The sequence below is a fragment of the Trachypithecus francoisi genome, unplaced genomic scaffold, assembly GCF_009764315.1.
Source record: "Trachypithecus francoisi isolate TF-2019V2 unplaced genomic scaffold, Tfra_2.0 Lachesis_group1, whole genome shotgun sequence".
NCBI classification, from domain to species: Eukaryota; Metazoa; Chordata; class Mammalia; order Primates; family Cercopithecidae; genus Trachypithecus; species Trachypithecus francoisi.
The window spans coordinates 46,877,046-46,899,415 of NW_022681454.1; the positions used below are offsets into that span (position 1 = coordinate 46,877,046).

The 22,370-nt window shown below is 33.8% G+C and overlaps 1 protein-coding gene across 9 annotated transcripts in view; it reads left to right on the forward strand.

Moving 5' to 3' along the window:
• The window catches only part of MAPK10 (mitogen-activated protein kinase 10), a 339,795-nt gene that overhangs the window by 268,810 nt on the left and 48,615 nt on the right, over window positions 1-22,370 (forward strand). For 7 of the 9 annotated variants that reach the window (XM_033214180.1, XM_033214173.1, XM_033214174.1 and 4 more), the window contains 2 exons: window positions 17,314-17,496; window positions 22,244-22,368. In XM_033214180.1, coding sequence (XP_033070071.1) covers window positions 17,314-17,496; window positions 22,244-22,368 — 308 coding nt within the window. Of the gene's footprint in view, window positions 1-1,965; window positions 2,038-17,313; window positions 17,497-22,243; window positions 22,369-22,370 lie in introns of all 9 variants that reach the window. The other 2 variants (XM_033214181.1, XM_033214176.1) reach the window with 1 other exon arrangement.

Genomic DNA, 22,370 nt, shown 5'->3' on the forward strand with positions numbered 1-22,370 from the left:
AAATTTAAAATAAACCTTTCCCAAAGATATTTAATTCCCAAGTATAATTTTAATATATTATTTAATAGATGATTTGATACATAAATAATATTTATTGGGGACTTGCTATGTATCAGGCAATTGTGCAAGGATCTTTACCAGACATAACTTTTCCAAGTCTTTTATAAAACTCTGCATAATAAATACAGCTTATCATCAATATTTTAGAGGCTAAAATTGAGGTTTAGAGAGAAGTAACCTGGCCAAGGTCACATAGTTGGAAAATAATAGAGTTGGTTCTCTAGTAGAAAAAGATGAATATATCTGCCAGAGATATTGTAAAAAACTATTTTATACAAATAAGAAATAGAAATAGATGTTTCCTAAATCCCAGACAGGTTAATGGCAGAAACCATTTTTTCTAAATGTTTGAATGGAGACAGGCAAGAGAAAACACCACATATTGAGTTTTTTGATCTCAATATTTTTTGTATATCGTTTCCACAATATCTATAAAATATAGATATACCATGAATAGCAATTTAGTCAAACTGGTCTCTTCGGACAGTATGATAGGAAATACTTGGAATTTAAAAATAAATATGTTTTCAGTTTTTTTTCTTTAATCAAAGATTTCTCAATACCAACCTGTTGTGAGACAGATATTACTTGAAATGACAAACACGTTAATAATAAAGGGATGCACAACTGTTTGCTCTATCTTTCCCTGATATTTCTGCATGTCAGTTGCTTTCCTAAACTGGAAGCAAAACATATTTGCTTCTTTGGGTATGCTTATCACCTTCAAAGCCATAACCATTTCTTTGCAGTGATCACTTTGTTTAGGTGTTAAATCAAACAATGGAAACTTTGAGTTTAACCCGAGTGAGATTTTCACATTGGAATGAATCTCATGAGGATCTCTTTAAGGTCACTGCCAAATTACAAGATGTAATTTGAAAAGTAAGTGGAGCAAAATTATATCGTGCTGCTATCTTAATGCCTTTCCCTATTTGCTCCCCCTCAGCATCCCTAATTCTTCTTGTTTATTTCCCCCCCCACAAGAATGCCCTCTCTTTCTGACTTTTAAGTAGAACAAGTGAGTAATCAAGTATAGTTCAAGAGAGAGATTTCACTTTCTTGCTTCACCCTTCCCCATTTTGCCCCTCCCTGTGTGCACTCTGTCCTGGCTTCCTGGTTTTAAGTTCTGGATGATACCTGGCAATAACAGAGAGACCATTATAATTTCACCTTGAATTCCAGGTTTCTTTTGATTTACAGTCTCAGAAGAAGTATCAGCTCTTTAGTCATGTTGTTTATTTCACATTGAACCATCCCATTTTGAAAGCCAGCGTTTCTTATCATTATAAGGCAACCGTGTTTATAAGAATAAGACAAGGCTTCCTGCTGAGAAACATGCTCCTTTGATGGGAGTCAATGAAACTAGGACAACATATTCTGAAACATTCATTCTTAAACTGGCTTTTCACTTCTGGAACTGCATTTATATTTATAAATAAGGGTAAATGTGTTTTATAAAAGAAACTCTTTTGAGGTTGCTGGCAGCTCAGCTTTTTTCTTTTTTCAAATATGTATACAAGAGTAAAAAAGAAACTGATCTGCATATTAACACTATCTGGAATAATTTATGATAAAAATCAGTAGGATTCTAGTAGATGAATGCAAATTAGACCTTTTAAATCAAAACCTAAGTTAATCATTGAGTTATAAGTGCAAAGTAATATTATTCTACATTAGGTAGCATTGGGTAGCATCGTTATTTCAGTCATACGACAGAAAAGGGCCTTGACAGCCTATGTTCTCCCCTTTCCACCATTTAAAATACTAATGATCATGCCACTGGCCTCTCATCCAGTCAGTGAAAAGTCAGACTATTGCTTTATGGCATGAGTAGCCCAGTGTTTTCATTTATTTGTTGTTCTATTCCTGTGTTCTTGTTTATCTTCATTTCATTTTTGTTTTCAGTTGACATGTGGTCAGTAGGGTGCATCATGGGAGAAATGATAAAAGGTGCAGTGCTGTTTCCTGGCACTGATCGTATCCTTCTTAGCAGCCAGTGGTATCTATGGGTGTCACTCTCAATTAATTCCCTTTTGTCTCAAATGCAATACTGCTTATGGTATTTGTTCACTGTCCTTAGAGAGTTTCTGCGAGACTCAATGTCAAATATTTACAAGCTGGCATTATGGCAGAGTAATTTGGTCTCCTAGTAAGATCTTATGTGGATAATACAGTAACAAATATGAAAGAATCAATCTGATATCAAAAGCCTGCCTTAAATCAGTTCTATCAAACTAATAACTTTGAGTACTATTCTTCCTTCTTTTTGTTGTTGTAGATGTTTCAAAATTAACATATATTCATAGCTAGATAATAAATAACAAAGTCTTTCACTTCTAAGACTGAAGATTTATACTTTGATATAATGAGAAATATTCATTTGGCATGGAAATTTTTATCAGATTCATGTTCCTCCACAAATACTAATTGGTTTATTTTAACATATATTTAGAAAGCATGGACGTGAATTTCATTTAAAATTGATCAACTTTTTCTAAAATTATTTTTCTTATTCACTCCATTTATGGGAATAAGATTTATTTTCTGCATATTATTAACAAGTGCAATACTTAAAACCTCATTAATTAACAATGGTTATATAAAATATCTGAAGAAATACATTGAAATCACTTGAATAAGTAAAAGTGATTCTCTCTTAAGCAGCAAATAATTAACAAGTAAAGATCAAGGCCAGATGTGGTAGCTCATGCCTGTAACCCCAACACTTTGGGAGGCTGAAGTAGAAGAATCAGTTGAGCCCAGGAGTTTGAGACCAGCCTGGGCAACAGAGCAAGACCCCTCTCTCTACAATAACAAAAATAAAAAATTTAGCCGGACATGATGGCAGTACCTGTAGTCTCAGCAACGAAGAAACCAGCTGGGAGGATAGCTTGAGCCCCAAGGTCAAAGCTGCAGTGAGCAGCGATCATGCCACTGCACTGCAGCCTAGGCAACAGAATGAGACCCTGTCTCCAAACAAACAAACAAATAAAGAGATTCCAGAGGTTCTGCAGTATTAAATATATATGAATAGTGTGTGATTAGTGATTTGTATATGGATGTATCATGGGTCCTAGCATCAGGCTTAAAAATAAGTTACTCCTTTAGTTAGTTAAATATAACTGTACACTTAGTCACTTACAAAAGTTTTATGTCTTCGTCCTACTAAAGGTAAAACCTCTGCTTTAATAACATACTTCAAAAATAAAATTGAGCCTATAATAATGGCATTTTAATGTGTAATTAGACTAAATCTAATTACTCATATAGTGCATCCATACCATATTATGATTAGCCATTTGCATTGTTTCTAATACCTACATTACAATTTTTAATCAAATGTCTACAATGTAATATACAAAATCGAGGATTAATATTTATATCTGGTTTTACATATATATACATATATAAATATATATACGGGTTCATACATATATTCTCTCTACATATTAAAAGAAACAGTTCTAGAAATGATTGAATTAGGCACTCAATTTTTGTTGGAAGAAAGAACTTAAAATACTTTAGTTAAAAATAAAGTTACAATGTTTTTACTTCTGATTATTCTTACTAAAAACTTTTTTTCTAATCTTCTATTTGACACACATTTTAAGAAGTCTTTCTGTCTAAATTGCTGCTTTGTCTTCTAAATATACATTTTATTAAATGACATCTATAATTTACCACATCAATGTTAATGCTATTTGAAATTATGCTGACTTTATGAAAATTGAATTCCTTCAGATTTCTTAAAAATCAGGAGGAATTTAAAAAAAAACAGGACTTCTTTTATTCCCAATGAATTATAAACTTGTGTTGGCCTTTGGGCATGAGTATGAAATTGTCTTTAAGTTTGGCTGATTTTAGATAATTTGATGAAAATAGATTCAGTTTGTTAACCTCTTTACTTTTCCAGAAGTTCATTGTGGTTGAATAATTGGTGACTGAAATGAGTATTTGCCATCTGTAAATTAAATGAGTGTTTTTATGACCTTTGTTATGCTTCTATTAAGAAAAATTAAAACAGATTTCTACAACTGAATTACCAAATACAATTTAACATTTTTTAGAATAGTTTTGTGGGAAAAGTTGCTTGTGTGTCATTTTTTAACTTGGGTGTCAAAATTCCTTGTAAACAATGCTTTAGGGTTCTGGTAATGTGGCAGTATCCCGTTCAATGCCCTTGATATTTGGAAGTGAAGTCCTTTATGGAGCTCTTTTATGGGGACATATTTGTAAATTTCTTGGAGGACAAATAAGAATCATTTTCTAAAGTATGTCTTCTGATTGTGGGCTGTGGTCTCTTAATTATTTCAAACATGTTGGTTCAAGTTTTAAATCAGTCTTTTTAAAGCAAACAAATTATGAACACTGAATATCAAACAATTAACCTCAACATGTAAGACATTACTGACGTAAAAATTTCTGTTATTAGAAATGAGTTATCTGAAAAGACAACAAAATTATACCTAAATCTATTAGTTAAATAGAGACATTAAAATAGAGCTGGATATATGCCATATGTGTAATATACAACTATATAATACATTATAAGGAGCTATGTTATTTTTAACCAATATATCCTCATTTATATAAAAGCACTCTCAAAACAATGATTTCTAAAAGCTCTTGGAATATGAGCTCTGCAAATCTTTTTTTTTATTTTTAATTTTTCTGGGTACATAATAGGTGTATATATTTATGGGACACATGAGATGTTTTGATACAGAGATGCAATGCATAATCATATCATGGAAGATGGAATATCCACTCCCTCAAGTATTTATCCTTTGTGTTACAAACAGTTCAGTTATACTCTTTTAGTTATTTTAAAATGTACAATTAAATTATTATTTACTGTAGTCACCCTGTTGTGCTACCAAATACTAGATCTTATTAATTCTTTCTTTTTATTTTAGCCATTAACCATCCCCATCCACCACCTCCTCTGCTATCCTTTCCAGCCTCTGGTAACCATTCTTCTATTCTATCTCAATGAGTTCAATTGTTTTGATTTTTTAAATTAATTTTAATTTTCGTTTTAAGTTCCAGGGTACATGTGCAGGATATGCAAGTTTGTTACATAGGTAAACGTGGACCACGGTGGTTTGCTGCACCTATCAACTCATTGTCTAGGTATTTAGCCCAGCATGCATTAGCTATTTTTCCTAATGCTCTCCCTCCACCCACCTGGCTTCCCCGACAGGCCCCAATGTGTATTATTCCCCTCCCCGTGTCCATGTGTTCTCATTATTCAGCTCCCACTTGTAAATGAGAACATGTGGTGTTTGTCTTTCTGTGCTTCGCTTATTTCACTTAACATTTCTAAATGTACCGCATTTTCTTTATGCATTCATCTCTTGATGGATGCTTAGGTTGCTTCCAAGTCTTGGCTATTGTGAACAGTGCTGCAACAAACATGGGAGTGCAGGTATCTCTTCGATATACTGATTTCCTTTCTTTTGTGTATATACCCAGCAGTGGGATTGCCAGATCATATTGTAGCTCTATTTTTAGTTTTTTTGAGGAACCACAGAACTGTTCTCCTAGTTGTTATATGAATTTACACTTCCAGGAGTGCACAAGGGTTCCCTTTTCTCCACATCTTCATCAGCATTTGTTGTTGCCTGTCTTTGGATATAAGTTATTTTAATTGGGGTGAGATGATATCTCATTGTAGTTTTGATTCGCATTTCTCTGATGATCAGTGATGTTGGGCACTTTTTCATATGCCTGTTTGTCATTTGCATATCTTATTCTGAGAAATGTCTATTTAAATATTTTGCCCATTTTTAATCAGATTATTAGATTTTTTTCCTATAGAGTCGTTTGAGCTCCTTATATATTCTGGTTATTAATTCCTTGTCAGATGAGTAGTTTGCAAATATTTTCTCTCATTCTGTAGGTTGTCTTTTCACTTTGTTGATTATTTTCTTTGCTGTGCAGAAGTTTTTAGTTTCATATGATCCCATTTGTCCATTTTTGCTTTGGTTGCTTGTGATTGGGGGGTATTACTCAATACATTTTTGCCCAGACCAATGTCCTAGAAAATTTCCCCAATGATTTCTTATAGAAGATTGAGAATTTGAAGTCATATACTTATGTCTTTAATCCATTTTGATTTGTATTTTTGTATTGGTGAGAGATAGGGATCTAGTTTTATTCTTCTGTATATGGATATCCAGTTTTTCCACACCATTTATTGAAGGGACTGTCTTTTCCCCAGTGTATGTTCTTGGCACCTTTGTTGAAAATGAGTTCACTATAGGTGTGTGGATTTGTTTCTGGGTTCTATCTTCTGTTCTGTTGATCTATGTGTCTGTTTTTATGCCGGTATCATGCTGTTTGGTTACTATAGTTCTGTAGTATAGTGTGAAGTCAGGTAATGTGATTTCCTCCAATTTGTTCTTTTTGCTTAGGATAGCTTTGACTTTTCTGGGTCTTTTGTGGTTCCATACAAACTTTAGGATTGTGTTTTCCATCTGTGACGAATGCCATTGGTATTTTGATAGGGACTGCATTGGATCTGTAGATTGCTTTGGGTAGTATGGACATTTTAGCAATATTCATTTTTCCAATCCATTAATATGTAATATCTTTCCATTTTTTTGTTTCCTATTCAATTTCTTTTCATCAGTGTTTTATAGTTTTTATTGTAGAGATCTTTCACTTGTTCACTTAAGTTACTTCTTAGGTATTTTATTTTATTTGTAGATATTGTAAATGGGATTACTCTTTTGATTTATTCTTCAGATTATTCACTGCTGTCATACAGAAATGCTACTGATTTTTTATGTTGATTTTGTATCCTGTGACTTTACTGAATTTATCAGTTTGAATAGTTTTTTGATGGAGTCTTTGTTTTTGCAAACATAACATTATATCATATGCAAACAAGAATAATTTGACTTCTTCTTTTCCAAGTTGAATGGTCCAGAAATGCCATCCAAGAGCCAAATCCTGAAATTGGTACCTCAAGAGCCTGCTTGGTGCTCTACCCACATTGTGGCTAAGCTGGTACCTAAGGTATAAGACAAAGTTACCTTTACTTTCCCTCTGCTTTTTTGTCTCGCCCCATAGTCACCACAACTGGGAATGTGCTGAGTCTCACCTGAGGCCAGCAAGTCTCAGAGTTTTACCCAAGGCCTTCAATATGGTACCGGGGTATTGCTGCTGGTTATTTAGGGCCCAAGGACTCTTCAGTTAGCAGGTGATGAATCCTGATATGACTGGGTCTTTCCCTTTAAGGCCATGGGTTCCCTTCTGTCCTAGGGTGTGTCTAGAAATGTCATCTGGGAACTGGGGCCTAGAAGGAGGTCTCACAACTCTGATCGCTCACAACTCTGATTGGTGCCCTAGCCTACTGTGGTTGAGCTGATATACAAAATGCAAGACAAAGTTCTTTTCACTCTTCCTTCTTCAGTCCTCATGTGGATAGAAGAGGTCTCTTTTGGAGCCATGAGCTATGCACCATAGCGGTAGAGGAGGGGGGATGCCAGCACTCCCTTAGTTGCCCTGGCTGGTGTCTCAATAGGTCACATGCCCCAAAAAGTCCATTGACTCTGGGCCCAGTTCAACACTAGGACTCTCCTAGGAGTCGCAGTCCTAGTGACCCTACTGCCTTTCAAGTTTATTCTCAGACCAGAGAAGTTTCGCCTGCAGTGGTAAGGCTTGTGGGAGCTCAAGTTCTGACTGCTGGGATTGGTGATTCCCCTCTGGCTAGGGCTGGTTTAAATGCTCCTTCCATGGGCAGATATCAACTGAATTTGGTTTGTTTTCACTTTCTGATATAACAAGGGCAGCACTGAGTTCATTTCCTCACAAATGCTGTGCTCTCCCTCTCTCCAGCACACAGAATTGCTGCTGGGGGATGGGAAGGGGTGGTACTGGCAATTAAAGACAGTTTCTCCTGCCTCTTTGGTGCCTCTTTCAGCAATATGGAGTTAAAACCAGATACTGTCAGTGGTCATCTGATTTTGGTCCTTATGAAGGTGTTTTTGGTAAAGGTAGTTGTTAAATTGGGGTCCTTTCAGGGGGAATGATTGGTGGAGCCTTCTGTTTTGTCATCCTGCTCTGCCTCCCCAGACACGTCTTCTTAATATATGAACTAACTCAAGAACAAAACTTAAAATGTTAAAAAGGTATTGTATCTTTTATCTTTTGGGCCTAAAAATGTTTAACACATTGCTTTTAGTTGACATTTTAAATGTATGTGCCAAGTCTGTCCTACAGACTCTGGCTGAGTAACGGATGACAAAAGTACTCTGACACAGGTATTTTGCCTGACAGTGTGGCTAGGGGGACTGCACCCCTTAGCACCACCAATGAGAGTGCAGTGCAACCCAAAGTGCAGCCCCCATAAGCTGGTTACACTTGCATTTATTTAGTACAGATTTAATGACAAAGGCTTGGAGCAAACACAATTTGTGAGTAATTGGCATTGCCAACCCCCTGAGTAGAGAGCAGTCCTGTGCAGGAATGATCAAAGGTTGGTTTCTGGAGACATAAGTAAACCAATGTATCTAGATAAGTTCCTTTACATTTCCTTGTTATCTACCCTTTGCCTTCAGGCTCTGGATAACAGAATTTGGCTGCCTTCAGCCATTTCTCCTCTGAAGCTTTTGCAAAACCTCCCAGCCTTCGAAGAAGGTTTGCGTCTTTCCCTATAACTTTTTCTTACAATTTTCCCACCACCCTGACTGAACTCCTACATACATATTAATTGAATTTTATTCAATCAAATGTGTTTTTAATGCTCTACAAATGAATCAAAATTTAACTGTTGGGATAATTTGGCGGGGGGGGAGATGTAATGAATTTTATCATAGCTGATATTTTTACTTAAGAAATTATAAAATATTTTATATTAAATAAGTGAGTTAATATTAAATGCATAGCTTTTGAACAAGATTAATAATAGACACACATATGCTACTACTCAAGTTAAAAAATAGAACATTATCAATATTTTCAAATACTTTTATGTGCTCCACACCAGCCACAAACTTCCTTTTCCACAGTGAGCCACAATTATAAATATTTGTTTTTAGTATCTCTATGACTTTCCTTATGTTTTTACTACATGCATATTTATCCTTAAGCAATCTATGGTTGAGTTTTATGTATTTTACATACCATACTGTCATCGTTATCTTGTGACTTGCTTTTTAAAAAAGTTAACATATTTTTTAGATTTATTCATGTTCATGGACTGAACATAGTTAACTCATTTTCATTGCTGAATAGCATTTCAGTCTGTGAGTATCTATAACTAACCCATTACCCTATAAGTAGACTTTGGAATATATACGGATTGTATTTTTTTTTCTTTTATAAACCATGGTATATGAATATATGCTTATAAGAGCACATGTGCAAGGTTTTCTTACTAATAAATGCCTGGGGTCATAGATGTACACATTTTAAACTTTACCATGTAACATCAAATTGATTTCTAGAGTAACAGTTTATATACGTAGTTGTCTGCTTCACATCATTATCAAGTTTTGCTATTGTCATATTTATTTTTAAATTTGTTACCAGTCCCTTGGATATAAAATACTATTTCACTGGAGGTTTAATTTACATTTCCTTGTCTACAAGGGAGGCTAAGGATCTTTTCCTATGTTCATTGGCCACTAGTGTTTTCCCTTGGTAAAATATCATTTTTATAAAACAAAGAATGAACACTTTTTTTCTATTGTGCTTTTATTTTCTGTTGATTAGTAGACATTCCTTATATAACTTGGCACCTAATTTTTGTCAGTTTTATGTGTTACAAATATCTTCTTGTATTTAGATTATTTTTCCATTTTATTTTATAGTAATTTTAGAAGTTGGCAATCTGTTTTTTCCTGTAATTTATATGTTTTATGTCTTAAGAATTCTTATATAACATTATCTTGTGCTATAACATTACTGCAAATATTTTAAAGTTAATCTCTTACATTTAAACCATTAGTCCACATGGAATGGATTTTTTTGTGTATGTGTGAAAGAAGGACCCACTTTATTCCAGTTTCATTTTTTGACTAACTTACTCTTTCTTCACAGATCTATAATTCTGTCTCTCTAATAAGTTTCCACATATTTGGTGGGGAAGTGTCAAGTCCTGGGCTGTATATTCTGTTCTACTGGTTTGTCTATCTCTGCACGATGAACATCCTTTCTTAATGAATATAAATGTATGCTCTGCACTTAGATCAGGTAGGGTAAATACTCTTTGTTTTTTGTCATCTTCAGAATTATCTTGACTCTTAATGCACCATTGCTCTTCTATTAAGATTTTAGAATTGGCTTATTAACTTTTTATAAAAGATCTCTATTGGTATTTATTTTGGAGTTGTATTTAAAGTTTAATTTTGTATAAAATGCTATTTTAATTAAGATGATTCTTTTAATTTTTCTTCTGAACATAAAAGGATCTTGACACATGTTCATTTAGATAGTTGTTGTCCTGACTTAAATACACTATTGATGTTTGGTATTTCAGTTTTCTTTTTAGGCTCATAAATTGACAATATTATGTTTTTTTCAAACAAAGGTGTTTGTTTAGATTCACCCTTATGATTGCCCTTTTTTGGCTTACCACTAGTTCTCACATTTTGACCTTTTATTTTGAGATGATTATTTTTTTCTCCCAAAATATGTATTTTGGAAGTATCTTTAGTGGAGTCTTTGATAATAAAACTCTTATTTTTAATTGAGGTTCTCTTACCTGAAAGATAGTTTGGTTAGACATAGAATTTTACATTGAAATTTATTTTGTTTTTGGCATTTGAAAGATATTATTCTACTTGCTTTTTGTTTACAGTATTGCTGGTAAATAATCAGTTGTCAGTGTAATAGTCATTTTAGGAGATAATCTGTCATTTTCCTTCATTTGGGATTTTTTTTCTTGGTCTTTGATTTTCTGTTGTTTCTCTGCTATGAGACTAGGCATGGATTTCTTCTTTTATTTCTTTTTCTTTTCTTTTCTTTCTTTCTTTCTTTTTTTTTTCTTTTTTGAGTTGGAGTCTTGCTGTCTCACCCAGGCTGGAGTGCAATGGCATGATCTTGGCTCACTGCATGCTCCGCTTCCCAGGTTCACACCATTCTCCTGCCTCAGCCTCCCGAGTAGCTGGAACCACAGGTGCCTGCCATCATGGCCGGCTGATCTTTTGTATTTTTAGTAGAGATGGGGCTTCATCGTGTTAGCCAGGATGGTCTCCATCTCCTGACCTCATGATCCACCTGCCTCGGCCTCCCAAAGTGCTGGGATTACAGGAGTGAGCCATCGCACCCAGCACAGATTTCTTCTTATTTATCTTCCTTGAGTGTCATTGTTTCCTAAATTCCAACCTTTCTTCAATTACTGGATTTTCTCAGCTATCATTTATTTGAATATTTTATTTTTTCCATTCTTTATATTATGTCTGTACAAAACTCTGAGTGGACATAAAATAGACATTCATTTATAACTTAAATATTTTTTGAGCACCTACTATGTACTGAGTACTTTTTGTCTCCAGAGATATATTAGTGAACAAAACAGACAAAAATTCTTATTACCATGATATTTACATTAAAAAGTGCAGGATACTAGAAGAAGGTGATAATAGCTACAGAATAAGAGAAACCAAAATGCTAGGATGGGGGCAGGGATTACTTCTATCTTCCTTTTTAAGTTTAAATATCAAAATCTTTTCAAGTGGCAGGTTTTCTTGACTTCATATAAGCTTGATTGCCTCTTCTTAACTTCCGTTGTATGTAGTGTTATATACAGAAATGAAAGTAACTTTCCCGATTTGGTCTTACAGAACAGAGTACAGTGTCCTTAAATTTCTACAGTGTCCTTAAATTTCTCTTAAGTAGATTCTATATTTCTGTTAGTGTAGGCTGTTTGTATTAGCTTCTTTGTTTATAATTATTTACCAAATAGAAAAGGACTTTAATATTTTTTGGCTTTAAAATAGCGATGCCAAATTACATGATCTCCAAGGCCTCTTCCCATTTTCAAAATACTATCACATGCTGAGAAAATCAGATCCAAAATTTTTGAGGTCAGAATATCATACAACTGAAGATGGGAATAAAAAAAATAAAATTAAAATAAAAATTTAGACTTGTAAGAGGCCTGTGCAAATGAAACACCCCAAAAATTAACCTTCAATAGCTTAATGAAAATTCTGCCTTTGTAACACATATTAATATATATTGGATTTGCTTGTATGTTACATGTCTCTCCATTTTTTGATTTGTAAGTAAAGATAGATTATAATACTGATTAGATTTATATCATGCTTCAAACATTAGCCTTGGATATTCCATGTCCCATATTATAACACTAGCAATATGCTAGGACCAGTGTACAAATAGCCTTTTACTTAATTTGCCAGCTTTATGTTTTGGCTTATAATTCCTCTTCCTATGCTCATTTATAATTAAAACAGATGTTAGTTGCAATTGTTCATTAAGTCACTTATTCATAGATCCTGTTACCAGAATCTGACAAGGACTTTTGAGAGGAAAAGAACATTTTTAAATATAAAATACCCTAAAAACGTTTCTCTTTTTCTTTTTTGGGGGGAGGGGGGACAGAGTTTCTCTCTTGTTGCCTAGGCTGGAGTGCAATGGCGCTATCTCTGCTCACCGCAACCTGTGCCTCATGGGTTCAAGTGATTCTCCTGCCTCAGACTCCTGAGTAGCTGGGATTACAGGCGTGCGCCACCATGCCCAGCTAATTTTGTATTTTTAGTAGAGAGGGGATTTCTCTATGTTGGTCAGGCTGGTCTTAAACTCCCAGCCTCAGGTGATCCTCCTGCCTTGGCCTCCCAAAGTGCTGGGATTACAGGCATAAGCCTCTGTGCCTGCCCCTAAAAACATTTTTAAAGAAACAAAACAATTTGAAACATAACCATGATAATCTAGATTCAGAACTCTATCATGTTTGTGTGTCTGTGTGTGTGTGTGTATATATATATATATATATATATATATATATATATGTATTTCTTTGTAATTGTTTTTAGAAAAAAATTCTTTTAACAAATTTAATCACAAAGAACTATAATTAGAACTTTCCATGGGTAGTACTCCCCAGGTAATAGCAGCATACAATTTCAGTTCTCCCACAGATGATGAGGAGCAGAATTCTTCTCCCTCTCCTGGGAGCCTACATGTGCCACTTACTACAATTTCCCATGTCCTTTGCAGGAAAATTACATGGGTCAAAGAAGTAAAGATTAACACTTTTCTTTCTCCGAGTATTCTCAGGTGATTGACCCCCAAGTTTTCAGTAACAAACAGGTGTGGCATAATCTTTTGGTGAATTTGATCCTATTCTAATTTGTGTCATAAAACTGAAACATGTTAGTATTTTACTCTTAGAATATCTAGACTTAGTAACTCACAAGAGACTTTTTCGTATATTCTACGTGAGCATTTCTCAAAATATGATACCATCCTTGATTACAATTACCACTGATGTTTTTCATGATATCAGCCCAGACCTGTGGACTCAGAATCTTGTAGATGAGTAGGAAGGAGGGATATGTGTTTTTATAAGTTCCCTACATTACGAGTATTTGAGTTTGGGAAACACAGTTTAATGTAATGACACCTAACACATGGCACATGTGCTTCAGTTTCGTTATTGTGCATCTGTTGCAGACATTACTAATTAATCACAGAAGTCTTTCCTACGGAGCTAATATAAAGCCACACAAGCCTACTCAACATTGTGCCTAAAGAGCTGTTTGGCGTGCATGATAAAAGCCTCTCCTGGAACTATTCTATACCGACATTGTTATTAGGCAATATTGTCTTTAGGAACATAGCTAAGAATTTAGAGATAAACACTGATGTTCTTTAAATTGCAAAGAGAAGTCAGAAAATTTCTGCACAAAGTATTGATATAAGGCCTAGAGCAGAGTAGAAAGCAAGTCAGAAACTATGAGTTGTCAGCTCTGGAAATCACATTCATAGTAACAAAAAGCAATCAATGATAGAAGAAAACATAAACAGAAGATATAGTCATTCAAAGGAGACAGTTGGATGAGGCCATTAAATAGTTCCTTATGATTCCGCTTCATAAGGTCTGAAGGCTTAAATATGGATGGCACAAATTATGTTCATAATTATGACCCACAATACGCAGAAAAGGATTAGTCTTAAAAGGGGCCTGTGCAAATGAGAGGCCCCAAAATTGACCTTTTCATACATTATGTTCAAGGCATTATTGTTTTAGAAAGTTCCCAAACGAAGCTAAAGTAAGAGAAGTGCTTGAAATGTAAGTTAATAGCTAATTGATAATATTAATTGGAAAAATTTTCAGTCTTAGGATTTCAGATACTAATTTTTGCTATTCATATTTGCTTTGTTTTGTTCTCCTATTATAATAGTATTTATTGAAGACCTTAGTAATAATCACATTTGTACATTATCTTGACATCATGCCCTACTTATAAAATTGAACTTCTTGCAATATAACTCTACTTTTATGTAGTCAATTTAGACTTATATCCGGTGACCATAAAATCTAGTTAATATTTTATGTATTTTAAAAATGTAGTCATTGTGGAAATCTGTTTTCCCATTTGAAAGATCACCTTATTTTCTATATAAAATATTAATAAAATGTATTGTTTTACAGGAATATGTTGGCCTGATAGACTAAGGAAGGGGCTTCAGAAACATTCTTTAAGGGAATTGCTTGTGATGAAACACACCATTAATTTTATGGCCAAATTAAAGCAATTTTTTGCCATATCAATTCCAAATTTACTCTTTTTTCTTAATGGAATACTTGAAACAAGCACTAAACATGGAAACAGGAGGTACGATTTCCAGTCTTGGCTTATTATGTTAGGATAATTATTATTATAAAGAAAAATTATGTGTTCAACTAAATTGGGCATAGATGTTTATGTTCATATTCTATGAACAACTGAAAACAAGTACTTACCATATGTAGATACACACACACATATGTTTATGGGAAGAAAAATCTTGAAATGGATTGGTTAAAATAAAGACACAGACTTTTAAAGATCACTGTAACTCAGATTTGCAGTATGAACATTTAACTATTTAATTGACAATGATAAAGATTCTTGCCACCATTCTTTTTGTAAATCATTGCATCAAGAATCACAACAGTATTTCATTTAAAAGCAACCTAAGGTAGAAAAGAGCACTGAGTGTGTCTCTAGACTCTAATTATGATTTATTAAAAGCAACATTTAAACAATTCTTATTTAACAAATTCCAGAATATCTGATTCTCCTTAAACTTTAATATAAAATACCAATTTTTTTTGTTTGGGAATACTTCTTTAAAAGCAATTCTTTACAGTATATCTTTATAATTCTAGCAGATGTAATTAGGATATAATACTGTGTTGGGATTATTTTGCCAACTTTGTTAAATGACTTATTTACAGAAAATCTGACATCTTCTTTGCCTCTATTTTAAGCTTGACATCAAGTGGTTAGAATTTTGAGGAAGTTTGACCAATGATGAAATGATAGCTTGGTAGGGCATGCTAACCTAACTGTTTAAAAAATGTCTCTTCATAATTTATAATTACAAGCACTTAGGTTTTATTTGACTACACTAATGTATTCTATTTAAATATGTCTAAGTACTTACAGCTTACCTATATCCATAGTATTAACACAGGCTCTTGTCTAAGAGTAATTTGTAACTCTAACTTTATATAATGTTTTAGTTTCGTTATTTCTAGGGATTCTGAATTGCCACTGTATTTTCTCATGTACATGATAATTACATGAGCGTCTATCCAAGCATGTTCTTGTTTAATGATTGCTACTGCTTTATAAAGGAATATTATTGTTTTTCCCACATTCATTTCATATCTTGATAGTCCATAGTTATATATTTTTATTCCAATAACTGAGAGAATATGTAGTAATTTAAGTTTTATTCAGCCAGATTATAGGGAGGAAGAAGAGAATTTGCACATTAGTTTGATTTATCTTTGTTCAATCTCCTATCTACTGTGTTTGTATTATATATTTATTTTTGTTGAATACAGTTAAGTTTATCTTTAATCAGGACTGACAATCTTCAGTCCAAACTTCTTGAATAGCTAGGAGTAAAGATTTGACAAACTTCAACTAAGTATTATTATGATAAGAGTCCCTTAACTGTCACACCTTACCTTAGTGGAAATGAATTAACTAACTTAACACCGAAGAACAGAGTTGTAGAAGAATAAGCAATGTAGGAGAGAATACTGCTTGCAGTACTGGATTTAGGGGGAATTTCCAAGGTCTCTATTACTCACTGACACATGGTGAGGAAATCTATTTGAATCAGTCGTTTCCAGTTGGTTCTTCAGAGTAGATAGTGTTTATCATTATCAAGGCTCTGATATATTAAATATTAATGACAGATGTAAAAGAGAATCTCAGTCATTGAGTATGTCTGCCAAAAGAGCTAGTTCCAATTTAAAAGGGTATAAATTTTCATAGAGAGGTAATATTTTTTCTGTGGTATTCCCCATGCTTAATGTACTTTCTAAACTTGAATGTACTTGGATAGAAATCTGTTGTTTTAAATTGAACATTCCTCTGTTCACCCTCTTATTTCATTGAAAACAATATTCCGTGATGTCAGCAGTAAAACAATAGGTATGAAATTGGTGGCTTCTTTGTTTAATAAATATGATTTTTAAGAATTTGACAAAGAACTAATGAGTTGTTTTACTATAAAAGTTATATTGACATGTATAATGCATACAAATAGAAAAAAATTCCAGATTTTTAGAGAAGAAAAAATATCTTAAAGGTAATTTAAGAAAATGTAAATGAATATAATCTAAAATATTTGTGTACTTATCTTTTAAAAATATAACTAATTGAGGTAACTTCAGTATAAAAATGTCACTATGATGTGTATTATATATTTTTCTTCTAAAACACATGATTATATAGAAGTTAATCTGCAGAATATGAGATTCATCTTGTGTTATTTGAATGACTTTTTATCTGTACAACCCAAAGACTATTTCATATCTTATTTTGTTAAATAATTTCTAGTTTTCCAAAAGTATATGTTTCAAAAGTGAATTTAAAATTTCAAGAAGACTCATAGCCTGACATACCTGCTTTTATATTTACATTCTTTGTTGCTTATTAAAACTCTAGTTGCATTAATTAATGACTGTTCAGGACTTTGAGAAGGGTTAGTCTCTCAATTGTTGAAAGGCTAGTGGTCTGCACTTCTTTTTTCCCTTAACTGTTCAATTCTCAGATATTGACCAGTGGAATAAAGTAATTGAACAACTAGGAACACCATGTCCAGAATTCATGAAGAAATTGCAACCCACAGTAAGAAACTATGTGGAGAATCGGCCCAAGTATGCGGGACTCACCTTCCCCAAGCTCTTCCCAGATTCCCTCTTCCCAGCGGACTCCGAGCACAATAAACTCAAAGGTATGCCCTTCAGGAATGACTTGAGGACGACTATGAGGGTGACGGGTCAAACAAGCACATGGTATAGAGACCTCTCTCTCTTTCTCGTTCTTTCCTTTTATTTTTAGTTGACACATGATAATCTTACATTTTTGTGGGATATAGGGGGTATTTTGAAACGTGTATAGAGGTATAATGGTCAAATCAGAGCAATTAGCATAACCCATCACCTGAAACATCGATCAGTTCTTTAATTGGCACAGCCTCAAGTTAAAGAAAGATATTTCTTCAAAGATCGTTCCTACAAAGGGGAGTAGCCATGGATTTTAGAATTATCTGGATATTCAGGGCCGGGCGCAGTGGCTCAAGCCTGTAATCCCAGCACTTCGGAAGGCCAAGGCGGGCGGATCAAGAGGTCAGGAGATCGAGACAAACCATCCTGGCCAACATGGTGAAACACGGTCTCTCCTAAAAATACAAAAAAATTAGCTGGACGTGGTAGCATACACCTGTAGTCCCAGCTACTCGGGAGTCTGACGCAGGAGAGTCGCTTGAACCTGGGAGGCAGAGGTTGCAGTGAGCCGAGATCGCACAACTGCATTCCAACCTGGCGATAGAGTGAGGAGACTCCGTCTCAAAAAAAAAAAAAAAAAAAAAAGAACTGAAGAACTGTCTGGATATTCAGAGAGAAGAATAAGAATAAAATGTGTGACAATGGTGTGCCCTAAGTATTTCACAGGGGGTTACATAGAATCCTAAAATTATTTTTTGAGATATAACTCTAAAAAACCAACACAATATACATTGAAATCATTCTTCCAATCCTTTTTATTGCCTGGAAAATATTTTCAATGCAAGATTTAGTTGTAAAATCTTGGAGATGCAGGTGTCTGAACTTCTTTTTCTATAATTTATGGAGTGCTTAAATTAATTTTTTTCATTTTAAAATAGCAAAGAGATTTTACATATATATTTTTATTCAATATAAACATTTCCATTAATAAGTCATTTTTTTCTATCATGTTGTTGGCAGTTAATGTACTTGAGTAACAAATATCTTCACCAACAGAATTGGCTTAATGCCTTAGTCTAATTTGGAGACATGGAATAAATTTGGCAATGCATAAAGTGTAATATAAATAATAATACTCAAATTCTTATAATTTAGAACACTCTTGAAAATCTTATTTTGAAATAAATCTGACTGTTTTCCCCCTACCTCGTTTCAAATTTTCTCCATGCTTTAAAATCTGTCTGACCCTGAGCAAGTTACCTAATTTTTCTTTCCTTGTTTTAACAAATGAACGTAGAGAAAACCCACCTTATAGGGCTGTTGGGAGGATTAACTGACTTAATAATTTGTCAAACACTTAGAGCAGTGCCTGGCTCACTGTGGATGCTCAGTGACTGTTAAATATAATAAAATAATAATTTTAAAATGTACCTATAAATTATCAAAAAAGAAAAACTTAGGATACATGCTTTTTAAATTTAGCCCTAAATGTTATGTGGACAATAAATTATCTGCAGACTTAACTTACAAACTTAATGTGTATAGCTAAGGAAGACTTAAATGAGATGAGGAAGCTAAAGCTAAAATGTGGTGCCACTGTTTTACAGGATGTTTTCATATTCTCTAAACTTTTATCTAATGGGTTTTAAATGCACAACACTGTTTCTGTGCTCTTGACACATATTGCACAGTTGGATTTCTTCCTTTAACTGCCTCTATAGACTCTCTTACTGACAATGGACTAAATTATTTCTAAATCTACTGCTGATAAGATCAACATTGCCTATATCCAGATTGAAAAAGAGCTAATACTCCAATTAAAGATCTTATAGAAATCATGTCTTTGTAATACTATTGAAATATCAAGCAAAAGTAATCCCTTCTTTTGAAGACACTTGCAGCAATACAGAGACAACAAAGTTCTCATTAAACCACTGTATGAAATCACAATAAAAAGGCTATTAAGATATTATACTTCATAATGTAATTCCAATTTTCTTGAGTTTACTTTTTAAATCAATTTGAATCTCTGCAATTATTTTTGTAAACGATAAACTAGTTTGCATATTTGATTATTGATTTAATTTTAAATATAAAATTGGAAAACTATAAATAATCTTAATATACAAATAACCAAAGAGAATAATGTATTCTACTGTGTTTGGAAAAGAGCATAAGATATTTGCTTTCAAATGATAGAACGAAAGATAAAGCATTGAAACATTTTCCCATATTGTTTCCTAAAAATAGTATTGATTATTATTTCTTAGCAAGATGATTTGGTATTGGTGTAGTTCATGACCCTATTCATGAAGAGCCCATTCTAACCCCAGCCCTTTCTTTTCTTTTTTTCTTTTCGAGACAGAGTCTCGCTCTGTTGCACGGGCTGAGCTATCTAGGCTCACTGCAAGCTCCGCCTCCCGGGTTTACTCCATTCTCCTGCCTCAGCCTCCCGAGTAGCTGGGACTACAGGCGCCCGCCACCAACCCCAGCTAATTTTTGTATTTTTAGTAGAGATGGGGTTTCACTGTGGTAGCCAGGATGGTCTCAATCTCCTGACCTCGTGATCTGCCCACCTCGGCCTCCCAAAGTGCTGGGATTGCAGATGTGAGCCACCACCGCACCCGACTAACCCCAGCCCTTTCTAAGAGCAGAAAAATGGATAGATTTGATGAGAGAATCTATAAGAATGGTACATGAATTTGGATGTAAAATCAGTTACAAATTAAAGAGATCTTTAAAGCAATGAATAAACACAGCCCTGGTAGGCTATTAGGAGGCCATTGGCAATGAGAAAAATTAAATATTGAATTAATGTATAAGTATTTCTGTATTTTTGTTGTTCTTGTGCAATTCAGAGTTTTAATTTGAAAGTAATGATAATAAGTTTCTAGGATTGAGTTTTCCAGAAAAATGGATAATAGAAATAAAAAGTTCTCAAGGTTGATTTAACTAGTGATTTTTCATATTTGTTCAGAAAATTAAAAGATGTATTTATTCATGTAATTACTAAAAGAAAATACCTACAGGTAAAAAATTAATTACTACATTTTAACTGTAGTGTAGTTAATATGTGAAAAATACATGAACAGCACTAGAAAAAATATGCCAATAATCAGTCATTGCCTCTAACTAGTGGGGTTAGATATTATTTCCTGATTTTTATATTTTATGTAATTTTCAAATTTGTAGAATTAGTCAAATTGTCTTAATCTGAAAAACTGATTAAATAAAAATTGATACATATCCACAGAGTCATCTATGTTGATTTTTTGAAAAATCCATTTAAATTTTGTTCTCTTTAATTTGATGTTTTACCATATATTTAGAATAAACTGAATATTTTCACCGTTCAACTTTCAAATCAGTTGAGTAACAATATTGATTTGAGATATTCATTTCTGTTAAAACTTTATGTAAAAGCCTGGGGGAGGGATAGTATTAGGAGAAATACCTAAGGTAGATGACAGGTTGATGGGTGCAGCAAACCACCGTGGCACATGTATACCTATGTAACGTGTATACCTATGTATAAGTATGTGCACGTTGTGCACATGCATCCCAGAACTTAAAGTATAATAAAAAATGTACATGTTTTTAGAAGTTAAAATTAATGTGTCTTTTAACAATGTTATTAAATAAATATGCTATCACCATATAATTTTATAACTGTTACTGCCCACAACCATAAAATTAATTATGATAGCATTTACATAATATAGAGTTTTTCATTAGTGTCTAGTGTAGCATTAGACTGGCTTCAGTCTTTAGCCACTGGATTTCATCAAGTCATGACTTCCATTTATTTAATTCCATTGATTAAAAATACCTGATGATTACAGAATGTTAAAATAAAATTCAGTAATTGAATGTTATTATTTCTATCACATCAATTCTTTGGTTGTTTTTATGTATATAAGAAATTTGTGGCTGGGAGCAGTGGCTCATTCCTTTAATCCCAGCATTTTGGGAGGCTGAGGTGGGAGGATCCTTTGAGCCCAGAGTTCGAGATCAGCTTGGGCAATGTAGGGAGACCTTATCTTTACAAAAAATAAGAAAAAATAGCTGGGCATGGTGGTGCATGCCTGTAGTTCCAGGTACTCAGGAAGCTGAGATGGGAGGATCCTTTGAGCCCAGGAGTTACAGGCTGCAGTGAGCTGTGATCATTCCACTGAACTTCAGCCTGGCAACAGAGAGATACCCTATCTCAAAAATACATACATACATAAATAAATAAACAAACAAACTAAAAGAAAAAGGAAAGAAATTTGTATGATACAAACTCTTAAGTCAATTTGTATACTAAAATCCTGATAATTCCATTGTATGAATGAGAGTATAAAGACACATGTGTTGATTAACTTCAAACAGCTGTCCAGACATTTGTTGAATATCATGCATTTGCACTCTGTGCTCTTTATGCTGTTTATCCCATATTCATACAGGTTACCAAAGAAGATGATTTTGCTTACATAAACTCTCCAGGTTGATACATTTTGCTTAGAAGTTTGAGTGAATAATTATATACTCAAAGTGTTATAACCCTTGGAGAGCCTCAGAATGAAGCCTTAGGCTTAGAGACCCAAAGAAACAGATGTAAAATGCATTTTCTTTTCCATCACATCAAGGGATTTACCTGATGTTTGGAAGGAAGATACTATCCCATACTTTATTTTCTTAATTTCCTCTCTGTCCAACAAATTTCCTTACTGAAATCAAAATCTTACTAGTTGTTTCTCTCATTTATTTTTTCAGCCAGCCAAGCCAGGGACTTGTTGTCAAAGATGCTAGTGATTGACCCAGCAAAAAGAATATCAGTGGACGACGCCTTACAGCATCCCTACATCAACGTCTGGTATGACCCAGCCGAAGTGGAGGCGGT